Here is a 23827-nt window from a genome sequence, read left to right as displayed (position 1 = left end):
TTTGTTAATTGTACCCACAGGAGGAAAAACATCCTTTGCCTCCTAGATACTGGTGCTTTTTATTCTACTGAAATGTTACTTTCTCTTGCTCTGTGGTATACACAGTTGGGAATTTCTAACCAATCTGAGCCATCCACTATGTCTTCAGGACCTATTTCTCAGCAGCCTGCGTTTCTCCTGAGTCTCTCTTCTTTTGTAAATATCTCTGAAAGGGATTTGCTGTACAAATCAGGAGCTGCTATATATTGCACACCAGACAGAATGTATTCAGATATACTGTCCCTGAATAAAGAAGCAATGATTTTAAATGCCTCTTGGGAGGAAAGCCGTCCTGAGCTTTTAGATGACCCCACTTTAAAACTTCCAGACATCTTGTGGGCAAAGCATCCTAATGAATTGGGACACAAAGCTTTAGCCCAGCTTGTTAAAATTCAAATTGATCCCACAAAGACCTTGCCCAGGAAAATATACTATCCCTTAAACTGAGAAACAAAGGAAGGAATTAAACCAGAAGAAGAAAAGCCTCTTCTCATTTTCTCTTGCTGTTAAGAACACAACCTCCATCTATAGACTGTCTATTTCATAAAAGTATTTATATACCATGCAAAAGACCCAGGGCAGTTTAAAATATGACAAAATAAAAACAAATACAATGAAAGTAGCCGACATAAACAGTACCCACAGAAGTCAGCAATCAAGGCAGTCCAGGTCCACCATCTGCACCAAAAGCCTTTTGGAACAGAATGGTTTTAACAACTTTGCAAAAGGAAACAAGGCAGGAGCTCCACAAAGTTCAGGAGACAGGGTATTCTGTAACATGGAGACTGCCACAAAGAAAGTGCACCTCAATCCTCCCACTGTTTTCTCTTCATATGAGCTGGGATCCTCAGCAACTCCTCTCAGGATGAGCACAGGATAGGTTAAGTCAGTTTGTCATGTTGTGATCTCTTCCAAACCTTTGGGACAGCTAAATTAGATATTCAAATGAAGCATCATTTTAACAGATACACAAACAAGAGATCTCTTACCAGCTGAATAAGCAAACCAATCAAGTCAGTCAGGGGTTTATTGATTAGGAGAAGATCTTCAGCAGTCTGGGTATCGCCCCCTGTGCCAGATTTCTGTGCCTTAACAAGAGAAAATATAAAGAATCTTAATTAGAAAATATTAAAATTATCACCTCTGTAGCCTTTTCAAGATTAAAATATTCTAACCCTGCAGAACTTCTAAATTGGAAGCATAGATTGTAAAGCAGATCTCCTTTTACATCTATCCTTATCAAACCAGTATTTTGACATGCTATAGTAATTAATGATTAAGATGAAAGTTAAAATTATGAAATAAATTTCACAGAGGAAAAAATAACTTTTAAATAATTAAACGTTAACATGTTCTTCAAAACTTTGCTATTGTATTAATTTTTCAACCAATACCATTTTCCATTTTTATATAAAAAGGTTAGTGATATTCAAGTATACTCACTGAGGATGCAGATTATTTAAGCCATAAAAATACAAGTTATATTTTAATCCAAATCATGTTTGTGTTCTGTTTATGAGCCCCTTCTTGTGAAAACTTTATCAACATTTGCTTTTTTCCCCAATTGGATTAGTACATGGGAATCTAATAACATTCAAAGGAAGGAGACTGTACAATTATGTACAATTATGTTCATTCTACTAGAAAACAGACTCTATACCTGTAGCGTTAAGCGAACAATGTTAGCTGTACACGTCAACATACGATGCAGTATATTGAGCAAGGAGACAATAAATGCATTGGTTGTCTTGATGTTGCTTTTATCATCAGCATCCAAGCATATAGCTGCTGTTTCCATTAGGAGATTACATATATGATGGACTAGTCCTAAACAGATAGGCACAGAAGAAAATATACATATATGTAAAGTAAATCCATACATCCAAAACACTACCATTAGAAAATAATTAAATAAATATACTGACATTTGTGTGTGTGTGTGTATTTGTCTGTTTATAAATATAAATGATTAAGGATTTTTTCCCCCTTCTTTCATATCTTAAATGAGAAATAATTTAAATTGTTATAAAAACCTGTTAAATTCGTATTAAGGAAATATCTTCACTGTACCAACTCAAAGATTACAGAATCATACAAATTGGAAGGTGTCATTAGGCCATCTAATCCAAACTTCAGCCAGTGTAGGAATCCAAATTAAAACATCCATAACAGATGGCTGGCTAATCGTTGCTTGACATATCCAGTGAAGGATAACTCACCCCATCTCTGGATAATAGGTCCACTGCTTAATTGATCTTACCATTAGGAAGTTACCATCTTCCCACATCTTACTCTCTGGAACAGTATTGAACAAGTTTTGACTTCAGTATTTCTTTCTGACATTCTTTCCAGTATTTGAAAATTGCTACGGCAGCCTTACTAAACATTCCTAATTCTTTTCAAACTCATCATCATACTAAGTTTCTGCTCTGCTGATCATACTTGCTGTTCTTCTTTGAATCTGTTCCAGATTGTCTGAATCCTTCTTAGAGTGTAGAATCCAGAACTGGACACAATTTTCAAGTTGTAGAATAAAAAGATTACTTCCTGTGATTTGGAAACTATGTAGATGCAGTCTACAATTGCATTTTCCTTTTCGGCAGCCACCCCACACTGCTAAGTCACCTTTAGTTTAGGATGAACTATTTTATTGCAGTATTTTTTCACAAAGGTTTTTATTAAGCCAAGCATCTTCCATTATATATCTATGTACTTGTTTTATGTTTCCCAAAGGAAGAACTTTGCATTTGCCTCTATTAAATTTAATTCTCTTACCTCTAGCTCATTTTTCTAACTTTTCATGATTGTGTTGAATTTTATTACTTTTTTCTAGCTTTCCTGCCAAATTTTGTTATCTGCAAATCTGATAAGCATTCCCTCTACCTTTCCATCTGTGTCTTTATAAACATTTAAAGATTATTAATAAAATAAAAATGTGTATCTTCCTACCGACTTTTAATAACAACTTGTCTAAGAACTCTCAGGACCTTGCATTTGTGCAAAATCTTTAAGCAGAGTTAGTAAGTTTTTTTTAAATAATATTTTCTTAAGCCAAAACATGTTATCTTTGCTTTTTATTAAATAAAATTCTGCTAGAAGAAACTGATGGAAGACTCAGGACCTTCAATGAAATATGTATACACATTTTAATATGCAAATTGATTTTTTACTTGTTATGCTTTCCTTGATTAAAGGTTCACTTCCAACCCAGCAAGGACAAAACAGGGATATTTTTACTGTCATTGTTTTCTGTCAAACAGTCAACCAAATTGAGGCCAATCTGTTCTAGTTCCTTAGCAACTGACTTGAAGTATATTTAAAATGAAAATCAGAATAAATACATTAGGCCACAACTATGTAATAATATAGCAACAAGGTAAAAATATTTAAAATGCAATATTGCTACGAAGAAGACTATTTAGGACAAAAGGGAAACCAATCAACAGAGGATACTTATGGAGTTCTATTGGGGTGAGCAAAGTCAAGTTGGAAAGCAGTTGGAAAAGCAGGGGAAGGAGGCTGAGGATAAACAGCTATAAAAACAAAATGTTATGTTAAAGGTGATGGAGGAGGGATAAAGAGCCTAATGTAAGTATTTCAACTGGAAGACATTTGAGAGGAAAGATTCTCATTGAGAGATCCGCCACTATGGAATAACAATTGAATAAATTGACAGTAAAGTTATAGCATATTGTATTTGAAAGACCACTTCTTCCTGTATATTCTTACCTGAGCTCAGAGTCATCATTGGAAAGCATCATCTGAATGCTCTCATATGCAGAGGTTGTGGCCCCCACCCTACTGAATAACCTTCCCAGAAAGATCTTGTTATCTGTTTTTATTCTTTCAGCACCAGGTCAATCTTTTTTTCTTGTATTTCTGTTGTTGTTTTTAAAGAGTATTTTGTCTTTTGGGGAGCGGGGGCTAGAAATTCCTTTCTCTAAACTCTGTCAATTCGCTGTTATTTTATTACTTTCCTCTACATTGTCCTGAAGGCATTTGCTACAGGGTGACCAATACCTAAAATAAATAAATGAAACCTTTTGCTTTATGACAATTACAGACTCAATTGCATGCTAAAGATTGCCCAACCTAAAATACCCCTATAAGGAAAAGAAAACATTTGTTTTATATTTCTACCATCTATGGCTTTGGCTTTCTATTTTATGTTTTGAATTGAAAATTTGGGTTGTGATTTTTAGAACACTTTGCAAACCACTCTGGAAAAGTTTGTTTTAACTAATTCTTTCAAACAAATAATCCAACTATATTGCATCTAAGTGTTACATTCCATGCTGATACCAATAAAAATATGAGCTTAATTAAAATTAATTTTCCCAATTTTAATCTGTGTTCCATTTTGCGATGTAATATTCTGGCAGTAGAGAAGCCTAAATAGCCCATCTGGATGGGAAAATTCAAATTTCTGGAGCTCATTCTACAATCTACATGGAAAAGATTATATTTGATATGTAATGCCTTTTCTATCTCAGAGAAAATATTTGAGTCTATTAAAGTGAAGAGCAATTTCATTATATCAATAATAGTCATAAAATAACAAGGCATAGTTTTCTCCTATAATGAAAAAGACTGGTGGGTTTGCATCATACTAACTAAACCACAAGCCATGGTTTAAAAAATATAATAGCTTTGTTCACACATCACACTAAACCAAAATAACAAAAGACATTATGACTAATGCTAGGCAGGGACCCAGTCATCGTGTTATTATGAGTGACCTCAAGAACATGAAAAAAAAAATTGTTAGTGGAAAACAAGTAACTTTTGAAAGCTGTTTAGAAAATATATTTTGATATCTGTTGTTCTATATCACAATCCTACTCAATACATAAATGGTGAAAAATTCCCACAAAACAATTAATATTGGACACAGATTTAGTTTTTATTTTTAAAAAACTATAAAGATAACAGCCTTTAGACATCTCAGGGTAATCAGAGTAGTATTGATAAAGCAAAGTGAATTAATTTTCTCTGATAGAGACCCACTGTGTAAGTCAATCTTATATTAGTCAAGTTTTTAGTAGTAAAAATAAAATGCTGCATAATTAGGTACAGAGGCAAACATCATATTCAACAGAAATTATTTGTGATGTAAGCCAGAATCTATAAGAATAATAAATCAGTAAGTCTGGACCTTTTAAAATGAAATAATAAGTAATACACAAATCAATACACAAGTAAGTCAAAAACATTATACTTGTTCATTGATTTACTGAGAAAAATGATCCAAAGCTATATATTTGTGTCTGCCAATGTATGTAAACGTTTCCTTTTTTAGGCAGCAATAACTGCAACTAAACATTTCCAAGAACTGCTGATCAGTCCTGCACATCAGCTTGGAGGAATTTTAGCCCATTCCTCCTTATAGAACAGCTTCAACTCAGGGATGTTAGTGGGCTTCCTTGCATAAACTGCCCACTTCAGGTCCTTCCACAACATTTCTCTAGGATTAAGGTTAGGACTTTAATTTGGTCATTCCAAAACATCAACTTTCTTCTGCTTTAACTATTCTTTGTTGTACAACTTGTGTGTTTTGGGTGTTGTCTTTCTGCATGGCCCACTTTCTCCTGTGTTTCAGTTCTTGGACAGATATCCTGACATTTTCCTGTAGAATTTGCTGGTACAATTCAGAATTCATAGTTCCATCAATGATGGCAACTCGTCCTGGTCCAGAAGCAGCAAAGCAGGCACCAACTATGATATTGCCACCACGTTTCACAGATGGGATAAGGTTCTTATGGTGGAATGCAGTGTTTGTCTTTTGCCAAACATAACATTTTTCAGTTAAGCCAAGGAAATACTATTGCAGTCTCATCCATCCATAGAACATTCTTCCAATAGCCTTCTGGCTTATCCACATGGTCTTTTGCAAACTGTAGACAGGGAGCAATGTTCTTTTTGGAAAGTATTGGCTTTCTCCTTGCAACACTGCCATGGACACCATTGCTGTTCCATGTTCTCCTGATTGTGGTCTCATGAACACAAGACATTCACCAAAGCAAGAGAGGCCTTTAGTTCTTTAGACATTAATTATTCTGGGGTTGAGACCTCCTGGAGAATTATACACCTTGTTCTTGGTGTGATCTTGTTTGGTTGACCACACCTGGGGAGGGTTACAATGGTGTTGAATTGCCTCCATTTGTACATGTTCTCCCTGACAGTTGACTGGTGGATTCCAGACTCTTTGGAAATAGTTTTGCAACCTTTTCTAGCCTGGTGAGCATCAGCAGCTGTTTTTTGGAAGTCCTCAGAAATCTCCTTTGAGTCATAACATACTTCCAGATATGTCTTATCAAAATCAGACTTTGGTAGTGAATACCCAGACTTCTTTAAATAAGGTATAACCTTCCACACTCACACCTGATTATCATCCCACTGATTGAAACACCTGACTTATTTCCCTTGAACTGATAATCCTAGAGGCTCACATATTTTTTTTCACATACAAATATGTAGCTTGGGATCATTTTGCTCAATAAATCAATGAACAAGTATAATGTTTTGACTTATTTGTGTAATTTGGTTCCCTTTATCTAGTTTTAGGACTTGTGTGGAGAACAAATCATGTTTTAGGTGATATTTATGCAGAAATACTGAAAATTCAAAAGGGTTCACAAACTTTTAAGCACCACTATGTGTTATACATGCTACTGATAATTGAAATACAGTCTCCACAAATTAATTAAGAACACTTTCAGAAGGATACACTGGCAGAGGGAAGAGTTTATATTATCATTTTCTTTATTACTTTGAAGGGAAGGATCAACTTGTGTGTTATCATTCTGGACCCTTTAATTCCCAAGATGCAGAAATGACCTAAGCAAAATGGAACAGCCTGAACTATTTTCTGTTTCTTTTGCTGTTTTCCTCAATTGGAAAACCAACAGTTAAATGAACTTACTGAACTTCCCGTCAGCAGACCTATGACCTTCTAAAGAAAACATAACAAAATGAAAACAATACACAGTTATGGACACAGATGCTACAAGCATTAATTTTGGCTTGGCAGGCTCAATACCAAATGCCAAAGGGCTTCACGGAATGACAAAATGGAAGGGGAAAAAACCCTTTCATTTTCTAGGGAGTGACTTTTGATTCTTAAAAGTAATTTAAAATACAATCAAATAGAGCAATTCTCAAAAAATCAACCCTAATTTTCATTTCTGTAAATGCAGCATATGTTGAGCTCTTAAAATGAACCCACCTTGAAAAGAGTGATCCAAATCTCCAGAGAAAATGTCACGTTTATGAGAAACTAAGACATTGTTTCTAATTATTTTTTAATTTCTAATCCTGTCTTAGTTTATTGTGCATGAATACTATGCAATATACTTCAGGATGGCATACACAAGCTAAAATCAGGACATTCCATCCACAGAGAGACTTTTTTGTATACATCATAATATAACCAAGCATGTTGTTGGCATATAATGGCAAGCAACCAAAATTTCTAGCCCAGTGCACTTATCTGAGAAAGTGCATTATTAGAAGTTGTGCCCCTGATTAGGTTATTTGAGGGGACAAAAGACTGGACCAACAAACCTGTACTTTAGACTCAAGTCTCTGATCTGATTGAAAAACCCAAGCCCAAAGGTTCAGACAATGACTCAGTGCTTGCACAGGGGACCTTTCACCTTTTTTTCCCCCAAGCTCCTATGCTTCCCCATTGATTATAAGTGAAAAACACTACATGGTAATTATTTTCTGGATAACAAAACATATTTCTTTGAAAACATTTTAGTCTGTTTTTCATTAAAAATAATCTAAAATTGAGCTAAATTTACAGGAGTTATAGCCTCTTAGCTTCTTATAAGAAGGTAACACATGCCAAATTGCAGACAAAACATGGGGTTTTTTTTCCTTTAAAGAGGACTTCCAATAATTTTGTGTGTTGTGTGTGTGTGTAATTAGAAATAATTTTCAAGGACAATTTACTTTTTTGTGGGGATGAATCTTGCCAAATTTCACATTAGGTTCAAAAGGTTTGTATGTTGTTATTCAACAACCCCAAACCAAATATTGGAATGGGTGATGACAAATGCCACCAAGTAACTGGCCAAAATGAAATGGTGAAAAAATAGCCTTCTCTTGCAGTGATTTTAAAAAAAGAATAATTTTTGTTTAATGGTATACTGTGATACTTTTCATTTTCTTCCTTTTGATTTCTGTATCAGAATGACCAAGAAAAAAAAAAGCTTCACAGTTGCAGCCCTCATGCTCATGAAGTAGTCCTCATGTAGCACTTGTGATGATTTGAGACTGCTAGTTTAAGGAATAAAATGGATCCCCTAAGCCTTGAGACTCAAGGCACTAACGTCCCTCAAATCTCTGTTGGGGCCGTTTCCGAAAGACTGTAATTTCAGAATCTAATCAGGAGTCAGTATGCAACTATACTCAAGAATAAGTCTGTTACTCTTGAACAACTCCATTTTGATAAAGCAATAGAAAATTATTTGTTTTGTTAAAAATTATTTGATATATTTGCTTCAGTCATTTTCTAAATGGAGATAGATAAAACATTACCTGAATCAATGGGCCAGCCATAAGCACAAGTTTGTAATTTTTTTTCATTTTCTGGCTTCAATCTTCATAAATCAAAATCACTATTGTGTATTATGTTATTTGATTTCCTCCTGTTTTTAGAACGTATTTCTGTTAACCTTTAGAGTCCACTGAATAAATAACAGTGTAAACAGATATAGTTAGGTGATATCACCACTTTCCACAAAATGAAGTCACACATCTATAATTACATGCCTCTACTCTTCAGAATCTGTCTTCAGGCAGTTTTTTTTTTTTTGCACCAAGCTAAAAATTACCAAGCCAAAGTAAACAATCCAGTACAAACTAGTGCCTATCAAATGGAAATGTGCAAACTATTTGAAGACACTTTGCACTATGATTTATAAGACTGCTGTGATTATGCTCTTCCACTCATTAGAAATTTTGTTTCTCACCTTGCTATTATGTATTATGAAATGCCTCACCTTTCTCCCAGCTTAGACTTGGGAGAGGTATGTTTATCCTTTGCAATTGTGTTCAGAAGACACAGTACTAGAGATCTGCAATCCTCTTTTGTTCATACTGGAGAAAAAAAGGAAGCACAGAAATACTTTTTTGATGCTCAGTAATTGATCAGCTCAGAGTGCCTATGCCATCTAGTGTTTAAAAAAGCCCCAGTCAAAAGGGGAAGTCTGGGAAAGGCAATTTAGTTAGTTGGCTGGAGAAAAAAAAAGTCAAGCCTTCTACTACCAACCAACCAAACCCTAAATTTATCCTTTTAATGGTGTTATAAGTGCTTTGGATGTCTGGAAACAAAGATCCAGCTTGGAGCTAGAAGATGGAGCAGAGGACCTCACTTCAGTTATAGTGAATACCCAAAATCCTGCACACTGTAAGAACTCTGACTACTTTTGTCTGACATCAAATTGGATTTGAAAAAAAGAGAACACTGATGGAAGAGCCTATATATATATCTACTAAGGAGTAAACCAACTAGAACACAGTGGGTGTCAGCCCTGGCTCATTCAAGCATTCACACAATGACAGTCAGGAGATCTAGGTCCTTTAACTGTTTTAATGAAGCGAAATGATCAGGATGAGAGTAAAGCTGCAAATGGAGAATTCCATTCACATTAAAGAGGAAAGTTTCATTCTTTATTTTTACTTTAAGAACACCATTAATGCATATATACAGGCCTACACATAAAATGGATATAATACTTTTGTAACTTCTGGACTATATTTGAGCCTGAATGTGCAGGAGGTCCATGAGACCTGACAAATATTTCAAGGGTTCCTCCAAGGTCAAAAAGTTGAGAGAGGCTGCTCTAGATAGATGGCAGGGAGACTATAGATCTTATCCTGTGAATCAGCATGCTAGGCATTAGATGATACTGAAAAAATTATTTTGATTGCCTAAAGTGGCAACACAAGCTTCATATGAGATGAATGACCCCCATTTTGAAGGACAGGTATAGATGTAAAGCCAGTAAGACATTTTTAAATTCTACCTTATGTACCATACATACATATAGTACATACAGTATATGAAAATGATATGGAGTTATGAACAATGTAAACAAAAATTGGGGTAATATAATTTATTACAGAAGTAATTTAACTTAGCATAAACAATCCTATAGTCTCTTAAATTAACCTATGATGAATAACTTGCAATAAATATGGTGCATTTAAATGACCAGTGTTAACACTTTACTACTCTTGCATCTCTCTTCTCCTACTTACCTATTAAAAAATGAAAGGAATTCCAAATCTTTATCTGTCAATATACTGTATATAGGTACAGATTTAGAATAATTATGAAATTTTACAAGAGGCATGCTAATCTATTTCCCATTCAAATTCTTCAGTTAATTTGTAGCCCTCTCATTAATTATTCCCAATTAATTTATTTTCCATGTATTACTTCAAAACAACTTTTTTTGTGCCTTTGAGTCAGTCTTGACTCCTGGCCACTTCCTTGATAAGTCCATGCAGTTTTCTTGGCCACATTTTTGGAAGTAGTTTGCCATTGCCTTCATCTTTCTAGATCTGAGAGATATTAGCCCAAAGTCACCCAGGTAGGTTAGAAATCATGGTCTCCCAGTTAAGTCTCCTTAACAACTACATCAAACTGGTTTTCCCAGAAGGACATGGTCCAAGTCAATTCCCCTTATTCAATTAAATAACCCTATTCATCTTATCTCCTGTCATTTATTTAACTGAAAACAAAACTGAAAACAAAACAGCTGGATTTGTAGCAAGAGAGTTTAAGATGGAGAACACCTGGCCAACCTATGCAGATATGATCTTTATTCAATGTAAACAAAACAAAAACTTGTTCGATAAGCTAGTGCTATTACTTTATGTAAATTAATATTGAAAAAAAAGATACAGAAACATGATAGCACATCTTTTTGTTGTCTAGGAGACATCTAGAGGAAGCCTAGAGGAGATCATAGGAACTTGTAGTGTTCCTAAAATAAATCACTGTGACTGTCCCTCAAGCATAAATAAATCTAAGGTGAGTTTGATAGCTATCTAACTCACAGGATAAACTTGGGCCTGTCTTGTTTTTTCAGCCTGATTCCTGTGAGGGTAACATGGATAAGGAGTCATATACAGTATTGTATGCCATTCCTGAGTTTACTGAAGAAAGCACCACATAAACATATAATAAATAGACAATCATAGTTAGGGATATATCCATTAGTAGCTATTTGTAGTGTAGCAGAGTGTAGTATAAGGGAGGCAATATAATATGTGGTTAAGTTACTGGACTTGAACCAGGTGTTGGACTTGGATCAGGTTAATATCCCATCCCCCATATGACCATGCACTACCACTCACTTTCAGTTCAACCTTCACCTTCCTCAGAGGCTTGCCGCTATAGGGATAAAATAAATAAAGGCTCCTTTAAAGGTTACAGTGAGCTCTCAGAGAAATAGGTGGGTATAAATGTACTGTAGAATGATAAATAGTATTTGAAATTAATACTTTAGAACCTTTTGTTCTTCGAAGATAATATTTCAAGCTGGAATTTTAGTCAAAGGCAATAGCAAGTTTGAGAATAACACTTTGAAAATTTTAAAAACCATGTCTGGGACAGTGCAATTTCATCATCAATGAATACCCCAAAACAGATGTTATTTAAAAAAAGTGTAGATTCTATTCCAAAAAACCCCAAACCCCACACATTATTATTCACTCATTATAAATGTGAAATTACCTAAGTGTTGTGATCTTATTATTTAATGTTAACATTTTAGCAGGAACAAATGTATTTATCATTTTTCTGTAACTAAGTGCAGTACTTAGATAAAAACAGCAATTATTAGGAAACTACAACTGTATACTCAGTATAAAAGAACAAGTCTCTAGAGCAGTATTTCTCAACCTGAGCAACTTTAAGATGTGCAGACTTCAGCCCTCAGAATTCCCAAGCCAGCATGCTGGTTGGGAATTCTGGGAGTTGAAGTCTACACATCTTCAAGTGGCCAAGGTTGAGAAACACTGCTCTAGAATAAAAGGCCTGTATGTCCTAACAGTGAGTATCACACTGAGACGAGTAGTAGTTCTCTAGTGTTTATTACTGCTACATAAACAGAATCCTAACAAACTGAATAAGCGTGGGAAAAACCCAGACATATAAACCCCAAAAGCTAAGGCGGGCCTGATCTGTGTCTCTTTGAATGGCTGCTTAATTCCTCAGTACTACGCATGTGTTTTCCACCCTGGATGGGAGCCCCTTCCTGCTCGCCATCATTATTCATGACACTGTACATCTGTACATTCAAATTAATGTTTATTTTATTTTTAACAGCTTTACAGAGGTACAAGACAAAGAAGCTTTTTAAGCATTTTTTTTTTTTAATTTCAAGAGAACTGATTCCAAAGGTAATTCTTGTGGGAATTGATCCCAGGGAACCAAAGCCCGGTGAGAAAAAGCTCCCGATCACAATGGCTTATTCTAATACATGGAGGAATCAACTCTGACCTGGTAATAGAATCAAATGCACAACCTCATGAACCACTAGCATGTGTAATGAGTACTGATGGTGAGCAGGAGGGGGCCTCTATCCAGGGGGGAAAATGCATGCGTAGTACTGAGGAGTTAAGCAGCCATTCAAAGAGACACAGATCAGACCCGCCTTAACTTTGGGGTTTATCTGTCTGGGTTTTTCCCACGCTTCTTCAGTTTGTTAGGATTTTCTGTCTATGTAGCAGTAATAAAACACTAGAGACCTATTCCTTGTCTCAGTGTGGTTCCTGGCTGTTAGGACATAAGTCCTAACAAACTCTCTACTCCCATTGAAAGAGGGAGGAACAAAAAAAAAAAAGGAAGAGACATTTGGGAAAATGTCTTCGGAAAACCAGGAAATTCGGCAGGCCATCCAACAACTGGCAGGAGCACTGCAACAACATCAACAACAAGTAGATCTTCAGATCAACACGTTACAAGCAGCCATGCTACAGCAGTTACAACAGCCAGCTCCGATCAACCCACAACCAGTGCCAGCAGCAGCAGCTCCGCCAGTAGTCTTGAGATTCCAGGGCAGTCTACCAGAGAAGCTTGGAGGAGAAGCAGGACAGTTGAGAACCTTTCTCACACAGTGCACAATGTTTCTCAACAGCAGACCGGCAGAGTTTCCCACAGACAGAACCAGAGTCACCTTCATTTTAAGTCTGCTAAAGGGCCCAGCAGCCAAATGGGCTATTCCCATGGTGGAGAACAACGACCCAATTCTCAATGACTACCAGAATTTTCTGGCAGGGTTCCGAGCACACTTTGACGACCCAATCAGAGATGTCACTGCCAGCCGGGTAAACTCCTTGGAGGAGTTTTCCTTTGAAGAATTTCCATCGTTGCCCAGTTCCCATGGCAGCTTAGAGGGGGAGATGGACTCTTATGAGACCTCTGGAAGGGAGGGGGCTGAAATGGAATGTGAATCTGGAGGGGGAGGGTGATGTTATGAGTACTGATGGTGAGCAGGAGGGGGCCTCTATCCAGGGGGGAAAACGCATGCGTAGTACTGAGGAGTTAAGCGGCCATTCAAAGAGACACAAATCAGACCCACCTTAACCTTTGGGGTTTATCTGTCTGGGTTTTTCCCACGCTTCTTCAGTTTGTTAGGATTTTCTGTCTAATGTAGCAGTAATAAAGCACTAGAGACCTATTCCTTGTCGCAGCGTGGTTCCTGGCTGTTAGGACAGCATGTCTTTCAAACAGCTTGATGTGTCCAATGAAGGGTAGAGCACAATGTGTCAACACCAGCAATTTATACGATTATATCTTTTATGAATACTCAACCAATGTAATTGATGACAAAAAACAAAAAGGTAGGAGTGAAATTAGGAACATCCAGAATTCTAAGTACAGCAGTATTTTGGAGACATATCAAAAGGCAGAATGAGTAATCTGCCCAACAGGCTGTTACAATAATCCAAGTGAGATACAACCAGTGCATGAAATAATTATTTTGACATCTCAATAGTGAGGAACTGATAGATCCTACAGTCATTGAATGGAAATTATAAATTCTTGATGAAAAGCTTTAAAGGCATTGATTTGGTCTCTTCACAACCAAGGACACACACAACTGTCAGCCTTGAAAACCAAAGAAACAAGAAGGGGAGGGATAAGATGATCAGGATGGAATACAGTGTCTGATCCATGTTCAGTCCTGGTCATCCAGTCACACAGTATACATTCAAATTAGCAGAATGTTTAACAGACTGTCTATGGCTTCAAGTGCTTCATTTCTGAATTACAGTAATGAAGCAAAGAAGGCAGAGTACGTTTCACTTATTACTGAAGCATAATGGCTGAAGAAGTGCCCGGATATACTTGAACCCTGATATACCTTTTTCTAGAATTAAGCATTGGATACGACCAAATAACAATATGCAAAGACGGGTGAGAGGTCTTTCCCTATTTGTAAGGAATAATTTAAGGCATAATTTAGGGGATAATGATATATGAAATCTGCAAATTCCACTGGAATGAAGTATAATAAAATATATTGTATGGAATAGCGGAATAGTAATTAATAATACTTTCTATTTTAGTATTTTTCATTTTCAAAGTTCAATGCAAACCTTAATTGCTCTCCAACACATTGATCTTAAATTTAAAGTGCCTTTTGGACAGAAATCACTATTAACACTGTCAAGAGATTATCATGAGTAATTTAGTCACATTTTGATTTTTACTCTCCACAACTTGTGAGTTTTTATAATTATATCTGACAAATTATACACTTATACTGTCATCATTAAGATCCCAATTTTTCATCCATAATTATTAAATTCAGTGACAGGAGATCATATTTCAAATGACTATATTGCTATGAAAAAGAATTTCATCATATTTGTTCCTCTAAAAATTTTTTACAGACATTTTCCAATAGATATGTGCAGCAAACAGAATGATAGTGCAGCAACTGAATTTGGTAATTTCTGCATAAACAACACAGGAAAAGCAACAGTAAAGTAAAAAGTAAAACAGTAAATAGTAAAATATAAACATTATTTTTTTACTTTGGCAGTGCATTAAATGATGTTGCTGAATCAGCCCTAAGATTTAATATTCAAAGCTAAAACTCAGCAACTCTATTCTTGTATTTTGATGCAGAACATGACTCACAGCAATGCTATAGATAAAATGTTTTCAAGTCTGATTTTGGGGGCTGCAAACATCTGTTTTGGTATTCTTGTGCAAGCAAATACAAATCCTGGATTTAATTGCCCTTACAGTGCAAATCTGGGAAAAGACAATGATTAGTTTTGAAACTAGCTCCCTGATATTCGATAATTTCTAAAATCAAAAGAAGGCAGAAAAAGAGATTGTAACTTATTCAAACAGTGAAGTTTTTTTAACAGCTTCAAGGTAGATAAGTGTATCAGTCTCTAGCCTCAATACACTGGAATGATGCAATTTGGTATGAAGTGACAATATATACTGTAAGACGCTAATATAATTTTCCCAGAGAGTGATTCAGTGGCATTAACTTGGGGAATATTTTAATTTATAGGTAGTTGGCATATTAAAAAAATATTTAAAACTGGATATCAATAAGCTTTTTCCTGAATTCGCCCGAAACGATTTCTCAGTCAAGTGTGTAAATGAATTATGACATAATAGTTCATATAGTGCTTTCCAGAGTATAATGGATATAACCTGCAAATTATCATTGTGAACTATTGTTATTTCTTAAAATAAGATAATTATTTTATCTGTTACAACACTGCATGGCTTTTTTCTGAAGATTCTGAATACATCTGAATCAAGAACAGTCCAATATTTCTAGACCAAATGACTTACTAATTTAGCACTGTTCTTTCCTTAAAGACACTCACAATCTGGTCCCACACAGTATTTTTTTATATTCTCTGCATTTTTAAGAGGATGTGGAAGATAAACGTAAGATTTTTGAGGGACCTAGTATTTAGTCTACAATGCCAGCATAATGATGGAGTTGACTAAGGGCTGACAGAAGTATAAGCTGACTCTGGGGATTAGTCTTGTACTGTAATTCCCTATAGGTACTGAAAGGGTCCTTCAAGCATTTAGCCATGCTGAACTCCTTGAGGGGCTTATCAGAAGTTTTTTTTAAGTGCCCATTATATATTAAAAATATAAAAGGTTCACGCATGGCCATTTTTGTTTAAAAACGTAAATCCTGGAAGGCTACTCCCAGAGGAATCACTTTAAGGATGCAAGATTTAATAGATTTTAACAATACCACAGGCACAAAGACATTTGAAATCTAATTAATCTCTTGACATTTGACTAAAAGTCAAAGCAGCAGTCTACACAATGAACAGAGCACCTCACCCGTGAAGGTTGACTACTATTACCTTTCTTTCATGAGATGCGGATGGGTTATTAAGTGTCTTCAGCAAAGTTTGATTGCAGAACTAATCCGCTTTTTAATAACTATTCATGTATAAAGGACCATTGTTTTCATTTAATTCAGTACTGGATATAACAATTGCTGCAAGCTCTCATTTTGTAATTTCAGCAAAGTTTTTATTGTGGTTTACAGCTGTGAAGAAACTACTCCTAACAGAGTTGACATTAGCTACTTTCACACAATACAATGTGTAAGATACTAGCATAAAGGAATGCTTTTCAAGACAGATGTTGGTTATTAGATTTTAGAGAATAAGAATTTCAATTTAAATATCTAAAATTCAACAGCTATAGCGGCTTTAAAAATAAAGAGGTAACTTATAGTTCTGCTTTATTGTGCAGCAACTTAAGACAAAGCATGTCAAAGTTACAGTTCCCATTAGATTAAGTTCTCTGCACAAATCGGTTGCCCTTATTGGTCCAGTGACATCAGTAGGCTATGCATGTTTATATTCATCAGAGCTTTTCCCAGCAAAGAAATCAGATTTGTAAGCCGGTCTTGCCTGCTATTAATGGGAATTAAAAAATACACTCCCAAAACTTCCTCCAATCCTTTCCTTGCTTTATCAGAGAAGACAACCTTCATTTTACATATTCTGTTGTTCATATCTCTGATAACAGTAGCCGCTGATAGCCCTATTAGTTTGTTTACGATTTATTAAGGGTAATTATATTTAGCCATTGGACTTGGTTCTCAAGAGCAATCTAAAAAGGAAAACATAAAAATACAATATAATTGGTAACACTTTTTAGATCAGGCAGTGTTAAACCCAGCACTGAAATTGATTTACTAACATTACAGTCCCTTGCTTGTACTTGTTTATTCTCTGGAGCTTATACATGGTATTGACAAGAAAAACAGAGTCAGTTACAGGCAAACCTCTGTAAGAAGGAATTCTGTTGTTGAAGGGCTACTACTAAAATATCAGATGAAGTAAATAACATGCATGAGCCTCGTGTGGCGCAGAGTGGTAGGCGGCAGTATTGCAACCAAAACTCTCTCCATGACCTGAGTTCAATCCCAGCGAAGCTGGATTCTTGGGTAGCCGGCTCCCGTTGACTCAGCCTTCCATCCTTCTGAGGTCGGTAAAATGAGTACCCAGGTTGCTGGGGAAGGTGACAACTGGGGAAGGCAATGGCAAACCATCCCACTATAGTCTGCCATGAAAACGTCGCGAAAGTGGCATCCCCCCAAAGGGTCAGACATGACTTAGTGCTTGCACAGGGGACCTTTCACCTTTCACCACAAATAACATGCAAGCATATGGGGTATAATGAGGTCTAATACAGTCATGTGAAAAAGTAAGTATACCCTACGTAAAGCTTTTTCTTTTTTAACATAGGTGCACATATCAACATTTTATCTTAATTCAAACAATATATAAAGGTGATGTATGAAAAACTGACTTTGCAATCATTTATTCAACAAAAAATTAACAGATATGACATTTCCTTCTGTGGAAAAAGTATTATCTTTTGCTCTAATACCTGGCATTGCCCCCTTTGGGAGAAACAACCTCAAGTATGTGTTTCTTTCTACCAGTCTCTGACACTGACTGAGGAATCTTTTCCCACTCTTCCGTGCAGAATTTTTTCAGCTGTGCAATGTTTGAGAGGTTTTCTTGCAAGCACAGCCCGTTTCAAATCACCCCACAGCATCTTGATGGGATTTAAATCTGAGCTTTGACTTGGCCATTCCAGAATCTTCCACTTCTTTTCTTTTCAGCCATTCCTTGGTGGATTTACAGGAATGTTTAGGGTCATTGTCATGTTGGAAGGTCCACTTTCAGTGGAACTTCAATCTTCTGACAGATGGTCTCACATTGTCTTCAAGCACCCTCTGGTACAATGAAGCATTTATAGTGGATTTTATCATGGTGCACTGCCCAAGTTCTGATAGAGCAAAGTAGCTCCCAACCCTAACATTTCCACCACCCTGCCTTATATTGATGTCAGGTTTTTCTGGTGAAATGCTGTCTTTGATTTTCATCAAACATGTCTCCTGGTACTGTGGCCAAATAACTCTATCTTTGCCTTGTCTGTCCAGAGCACATTGTTCCAGAAGTCCTGGTCTTTGTCCAGGTATTCACTTTAGTCCTGACGTGATGTTCTCTGTGGACAGCAAAGCTTTCCTCCTGGCACACCTCCCATGTAGATCTAATCTGTACTGCTTCTTTCTAATGGTAGACTCATGCACTTTGACATCAATAGTAGCAAGGGTTACCTGTGATGAAATTCTGAAGTTCTAGAGACTTCTTTCAGCATCTTGTATTCTGCTCTCAGGTTGAACTTGCTGGGACAACATGGCTTGGGCAAGTTGGCAGTTACTGGAAATCTCTACTTGTAGATGATATTTCAGAGAGTAGAATGATTGATGTCCAATTATTTGGCAATCTTTATAAATCCCTTCCCAGACTCATTGGCATCCATTACCTTTTATCTGAAGGTTTTAACAGCTCTTTCAGTCTAGGCATAGTGATACCACACACTTCAACAACAAAGAGCAAATGAAACTAAATGTCTGAGGTTTAAATAAGACAGGTTATTTCAAGATCCTGATTTGGTGCACCTGATTCTAATTTAAGGTATTTGAGATAATGATAAATATAGCTAATTTTTAAAATTAAGCTGCACTTAATTTTTCCCCATGCAAAATTTGCATTTTTATTACACAACGGACTACAAAATGTAAATGCTGTATGATATTTGTTACAGTATATCTCCTTTTGTTGAAATGAATATCAAATATCTGTATGTTGAAATATGCTGAAAAAGTCAAACATTTCAGTGGGGTGTACTTATTTTTTCACATTACTTTAGATAAAAGTGGGTGTCATTCTATTCTCTCTGTCACTTTGACATGCCCCTACCCTGCTGGCCTTTTGCATTAAAAACGTGGCTTTGCCATTAAGCCAGGGGCCCTGATAGTGTGGGTGAGCCCGTTCTTTGGTTGTATTGATTGTGCAGTGTTCAATTATTCTTGGCTACTATTCTGTGCTGTTTTAAGTTATTTATGTATTTAATCACTGGTTGTGTTTTTGTTCCTATTTGTTTTAACTGTTAGCTACCTGGAGTCATGTATATGAGATGGGCATCCACATAGATTTACTTACTTACTTACTAAATAAATAAATAAATAAACTTGCTATATTTGCAACTGTCATTTCCCCTTACTGTTCTGTGACCAGCTGAGCTGAAGACCCCTCCTTACAATGGCTATTAAAACCAACTGCCTTATAAGAAAGAGTAACGGACTACCTGCTCTAGAACTGATAGTATAATCTTAACCTGGCTAAACTTTGTAACTGGACATTTCAGAAACTGTGATCCATGAAGAACTGAATCTAAGTTATCATGTTTTCCTTTTCTTACCTCATTTCCTTTTCTTGCTATATTGTGTTTATTAATAATAAGACTGAATGCAGGGGCTTTCTGGCTTCTATTATTGATTAAGCTTCTTTAAGAATGCTTCAAGTTGAAGAGCAAGGTATTAATACTTTAATTAATAAATTTTGAATGGAATAATGAATAGTAAATGGCTTCAATTTAGATATCACATATTTTACATAAATAATTGTAACTTATAAATAGTAATGTATAATTACTATGCCAGATTTCAGAAATTAGAACATATTAAATTATAGCCAACCACTGCATTTGTAATCTAGTTCTTGGAAAGAGTTCCATCAAAGCTAAATTATTTACCAAATAAATAATCCATGCAATTGTAATTAATACATAAATGATTATGCAGGCTACTATTTAGAATAGTAAAGGTAAAGGTAAAGGTTTCCCTTGACGTAAAGTCCAGTCGTGTCCGACTCTAGGGGGCGGTGCTCATCTCCGTTTCAAAGCCTTGGAGCCGGCGTTGTCATAGACACTTAACTTTGTAGGAGGAATTGCTTTCCTCGTGTATCTTGCTTGTTTTAATAGAAGATATTAAAACAAGCAAGATATATGGGGAAAGCTGTGTTCGTAACTTGCAGAATCATATTGCAGCCAGGAATCTATAACCTTCAGCAAGATCTGTTGACCGGATGAAACATATAATTGTGGCCTCTCTTCCTTTCAGGAGAAGACACCAATAGCTCTTCCCTTGGCACTGATATCTGAAGATATCCCTAAAAGTAATGACACTCAATCACCTTCACTAGTCTTTTTCAAGAAGAGGACCACAGAGTAGATCATTCGTCTAAGGAACTTTACTTGAAGGTGCTCCAGAGTAGGGAATGATACCAATATTTTATTTTGGCCTCTTAGCTATTTTGTTGGTACACTGCTAAGCTTCCCCAGCCAACCTGGGCATGCAGCTGTTAAATATACTACCAGCCTTTCTCTGAAGTTTAGAGCTGGGGAGGGGAGGTAGAAGATGTTTTACATGTGATCATCCCCACTCAGTTCTGCAACTGTGTACAGGTAGTCCTCGCTTAGCAGCCGCTCATTCAGCAACTGTTCAAAGTTACAACGGTGCTGAACGAGGAGACTTACCACTGGTCCTCAAAGTTGTGGCTGTTGCAGCATCCCTGCAGTCATGTGATTGTGATTTGGGCACTTGGCAACCAGTGCACAATTACAACAGTCACAGCATCCTGCGGTCACGTGATTGCCATTTGCAACCTTCCCTGCCAGCTTCCAACAAGCAAAGTCAATGGGAAAGCCAGCAGGAAGTTGCATGTCATGGTCATGTGACATCGCATTTAATGACAAGTGATTCACTTAACAACCACAACCAGAACTGTCATTGTAAGTTGGCACAGTCATGTGATTTTTCGCTTTATGACTGCATCACTTAGTACTAGAGTTCCCAGTCCCAATTACAGTCGTTAGAAGAAAAGCTGACTGTTTATTCTGTTTGCTGGAGTGCAACAAATGTAGCAACTGGAAAAATTGATCCTTGACTTGAGGCAATTCCTCCTACAAAGTTTTCTTTAAACTTATGAATGGTATTCATAAAAAAGCTTACAAAATAGATTACAATCCCAGAACAAAAGAGTTGTGCAGAAAGAGTACAGTGAATACTAGATGGTAGAATTACGTACCTTGTTCATAAAGTAATGCCATGTTCACATTTTTATACGATACCAGATAATTTAAGACTGCAACTGCACTTTGTACTGTATTTCCCAGCAGGGCACCCTGGTGTTCCTGTAATAAAATACATTTTAAGGGAAAAAGTTGTTCCATAAATCAACTCATTTAAAAGAGGGGCCCTTTGAGCAGTCCTGGAAAATCTAAATTGGTGAATAGATTAAACCAATCAAGAAAGGACTAGCTCATTTTCACAGTTGGAAGGTAACTAGAACTCCATATACAAACAGGATACACATTTTAGTTTTAGGTGCTTACCATTTTAACTGAGGTTACGGTAAGGCTAATCCTAAATCACAGCAGGAGGCAACAGATGACCCTCAATGATTTTCTAGGTTCAAGTATTTGCCCTGCACTTATCCATTTCTCTAACACATTAGCAGAAAAAGCAAACAAATAAACAAGCAGTAGATTTAACATTAATTTCAAGAATACTAATATAGACTGTAACAAATCATAGCTATTGTTTTATGCGGTACTATCACAGACAACACAATTGACCAAACTTCCTTGCAGCTTTGGTCTGGCCATATTATCAACTCCAGATCTTCTTGTGAAAATTCAACATTCTTCCCCAGTAACTATACTAAGGCTTTTGATTGTTAGATCTTGCCAGAACGTGGAATATATTATGGCTAGTATGCATGTCAGAATATCTACTAATTCTGAGAAATTTTGAACAAGAAACTAGTACAAGAACAGAATTTGAAGAACAAGAATTATTCAGGATTGGAAAGGGAGTGCATCAATTACATATTTTGTCCCCATATCTATTTAATTTAAACAACAAATATATTATAAGAATAATATATTATCATAGTCCAGCCATTTTTATAGTATAATGTAAAAATGTAATAATGGCAGGAAAGATAAAAATGATAACTGGAATCAAAATATATGGCCAAAACACTAACAGTTTGAGATAGGCAGGCAACATCACGATGTTAGCTGAAAGTAAAGAAGACTTAGAAAGTCTCATGAAAGTAAAAATGGAAAGTGAAAAATATAGTTTAATATTAAAAATTAAGGACACAAAAGCAACGTCAACCAGGAAGCTTAATGAAATTACAGCTGACAGCAAACAGATTAAGGTGGTAGATAGTTTTGTTTTCCTGGGTTCAAGAATAGATAAAGATGGACAGGGTGCTGAAGAGGTATACTGTATATGAATCCATTGATTAAATTAGAGAAGACCATGTAGGACAAGGATACTGCTTTCACAACAAATATTTACTTATTTATTTAGTTCTACATAGATGCTGCCTGATTTCAATCCTCTGGATGGCTCATAGCATGAAAACAAAACAATATACAATTAAAATTATATAACAGTAACACATCCAGTCAACAACAGTCTCATTTGTTTAGTTTAACACTGCAAATCTAGTGGTAAATTGTGACACTGATCTTCAGAGCTGCAATCAACGTGCCTTCCAAGCTGTGCATGTGTCATGCGCTGCCTACCTCTGAATAATTCTCAGACACTGGTTCTGTGGAACAGGCTCTGATTTATTCACAGCGTAGATACAGTTTGGAAAAAAAGCTGAGAGTGACAGGAGCGCGCCGGTGCGGGGTTTAAATACCCCGCGCCGGTCAGCGCCCCCTCACTCGCGGTTACGTCACCCCCCTTTGTCCAACACGTTGTCCTGCCGGTAGGTGAGGGGTTGCGAGGCCCCGCTGGCGTTCCGGGATCGCCCATCATCGGTTTCTCTATTCCTCCGGTGATTGCTGTCAGCTGGGCGATCTCCGTTGCGTTAGCGCTAACAGCTTGGGTGTGCCTCGCGATCCGTTTAGCCATTGTTTCTTGACCTTCAGTCTTTGTGAGTTGATGGCTACTTATCTTGAGCCCCTTCCCCTGTTTCCTTTCTATTGTCATGTGTGCCATTGCGCTGTCTTCAGCTCAACGGCACTCATGACAGCATGTGCAGAACCACACAACAGCCATCAGTCTCCTGCTCACTATCAAAGACACTGCACTAATGAAGTGTGTTTCTGCAAAAGGATAAGCAAAGGAAGAAGAGAAAGAAAAAGAGAAAAATTGAAGGCAGGGAAGAGAGGCTTCTTTCCTGGGAGCTGGGTGGAAGCCTGTTGTCAGCCTTGCAAGGAAGTCCAGAGAAGAAGCACACCCAGAAGTACTAACCCAGCTCTGCCTTTATTGTAAGGTTACATTAACAGAATCTTGCAGGTCTGAAAGTGCATCTCTTCCCCCTTGCCTTTACTGTCCAAAAACCTAGGGAGGGTCCCTTCTGAGAAGTTTGCCAC

General features: G+C 36.6%; 1 protein-coding gene across 1 annotated transcript in view; it reads right to left on the bottom strand.

Annotated features, from left to right (window-relative positions):
- ULK4 (unc-51 like kinase 4) overlaps positions 1-23827 on the bottom strand; it is a 214459-nt gene that overhangs the window by 69080 nt on the left and 121552 nt on the right. The window contains exons 31-33 of the mRNA XM_063304147.1: positions 21517-21622; positions 1700-1866; positions 1029-1127 (exon numbers count right to left, since the gene is read on the bottom strand). Of these exons, the coding sequence (XP_063160217.1) occupies positions 1029-1127; positions 1700-1866; positions 21517-21622 (372 nt within the window). The remainder of the gene's footprint in view (positions 1-1028; positions 1128-1699; positions 1867-21516; positions 21623-23827) is intronic.

The sequence above is a fragment of the Candoia aspera genome, chromosome 4 (assembly GCF_035149785.1).
Source record: "Candoia aspera isolate rCanAsp1 chromosome 4, rCanAsp1.hap2, whole genome shotgun sequence".
Taxonomy (NCBI): domain Eukaryota; kingdom Metazoa; phylum Chordata; class Lepidosauria; order Squamata; family Boidae; genus Candoia; species Candoia aspera.
This window is presented reverse-complemented; position numbering and strand designations above follow the sequence as displayed.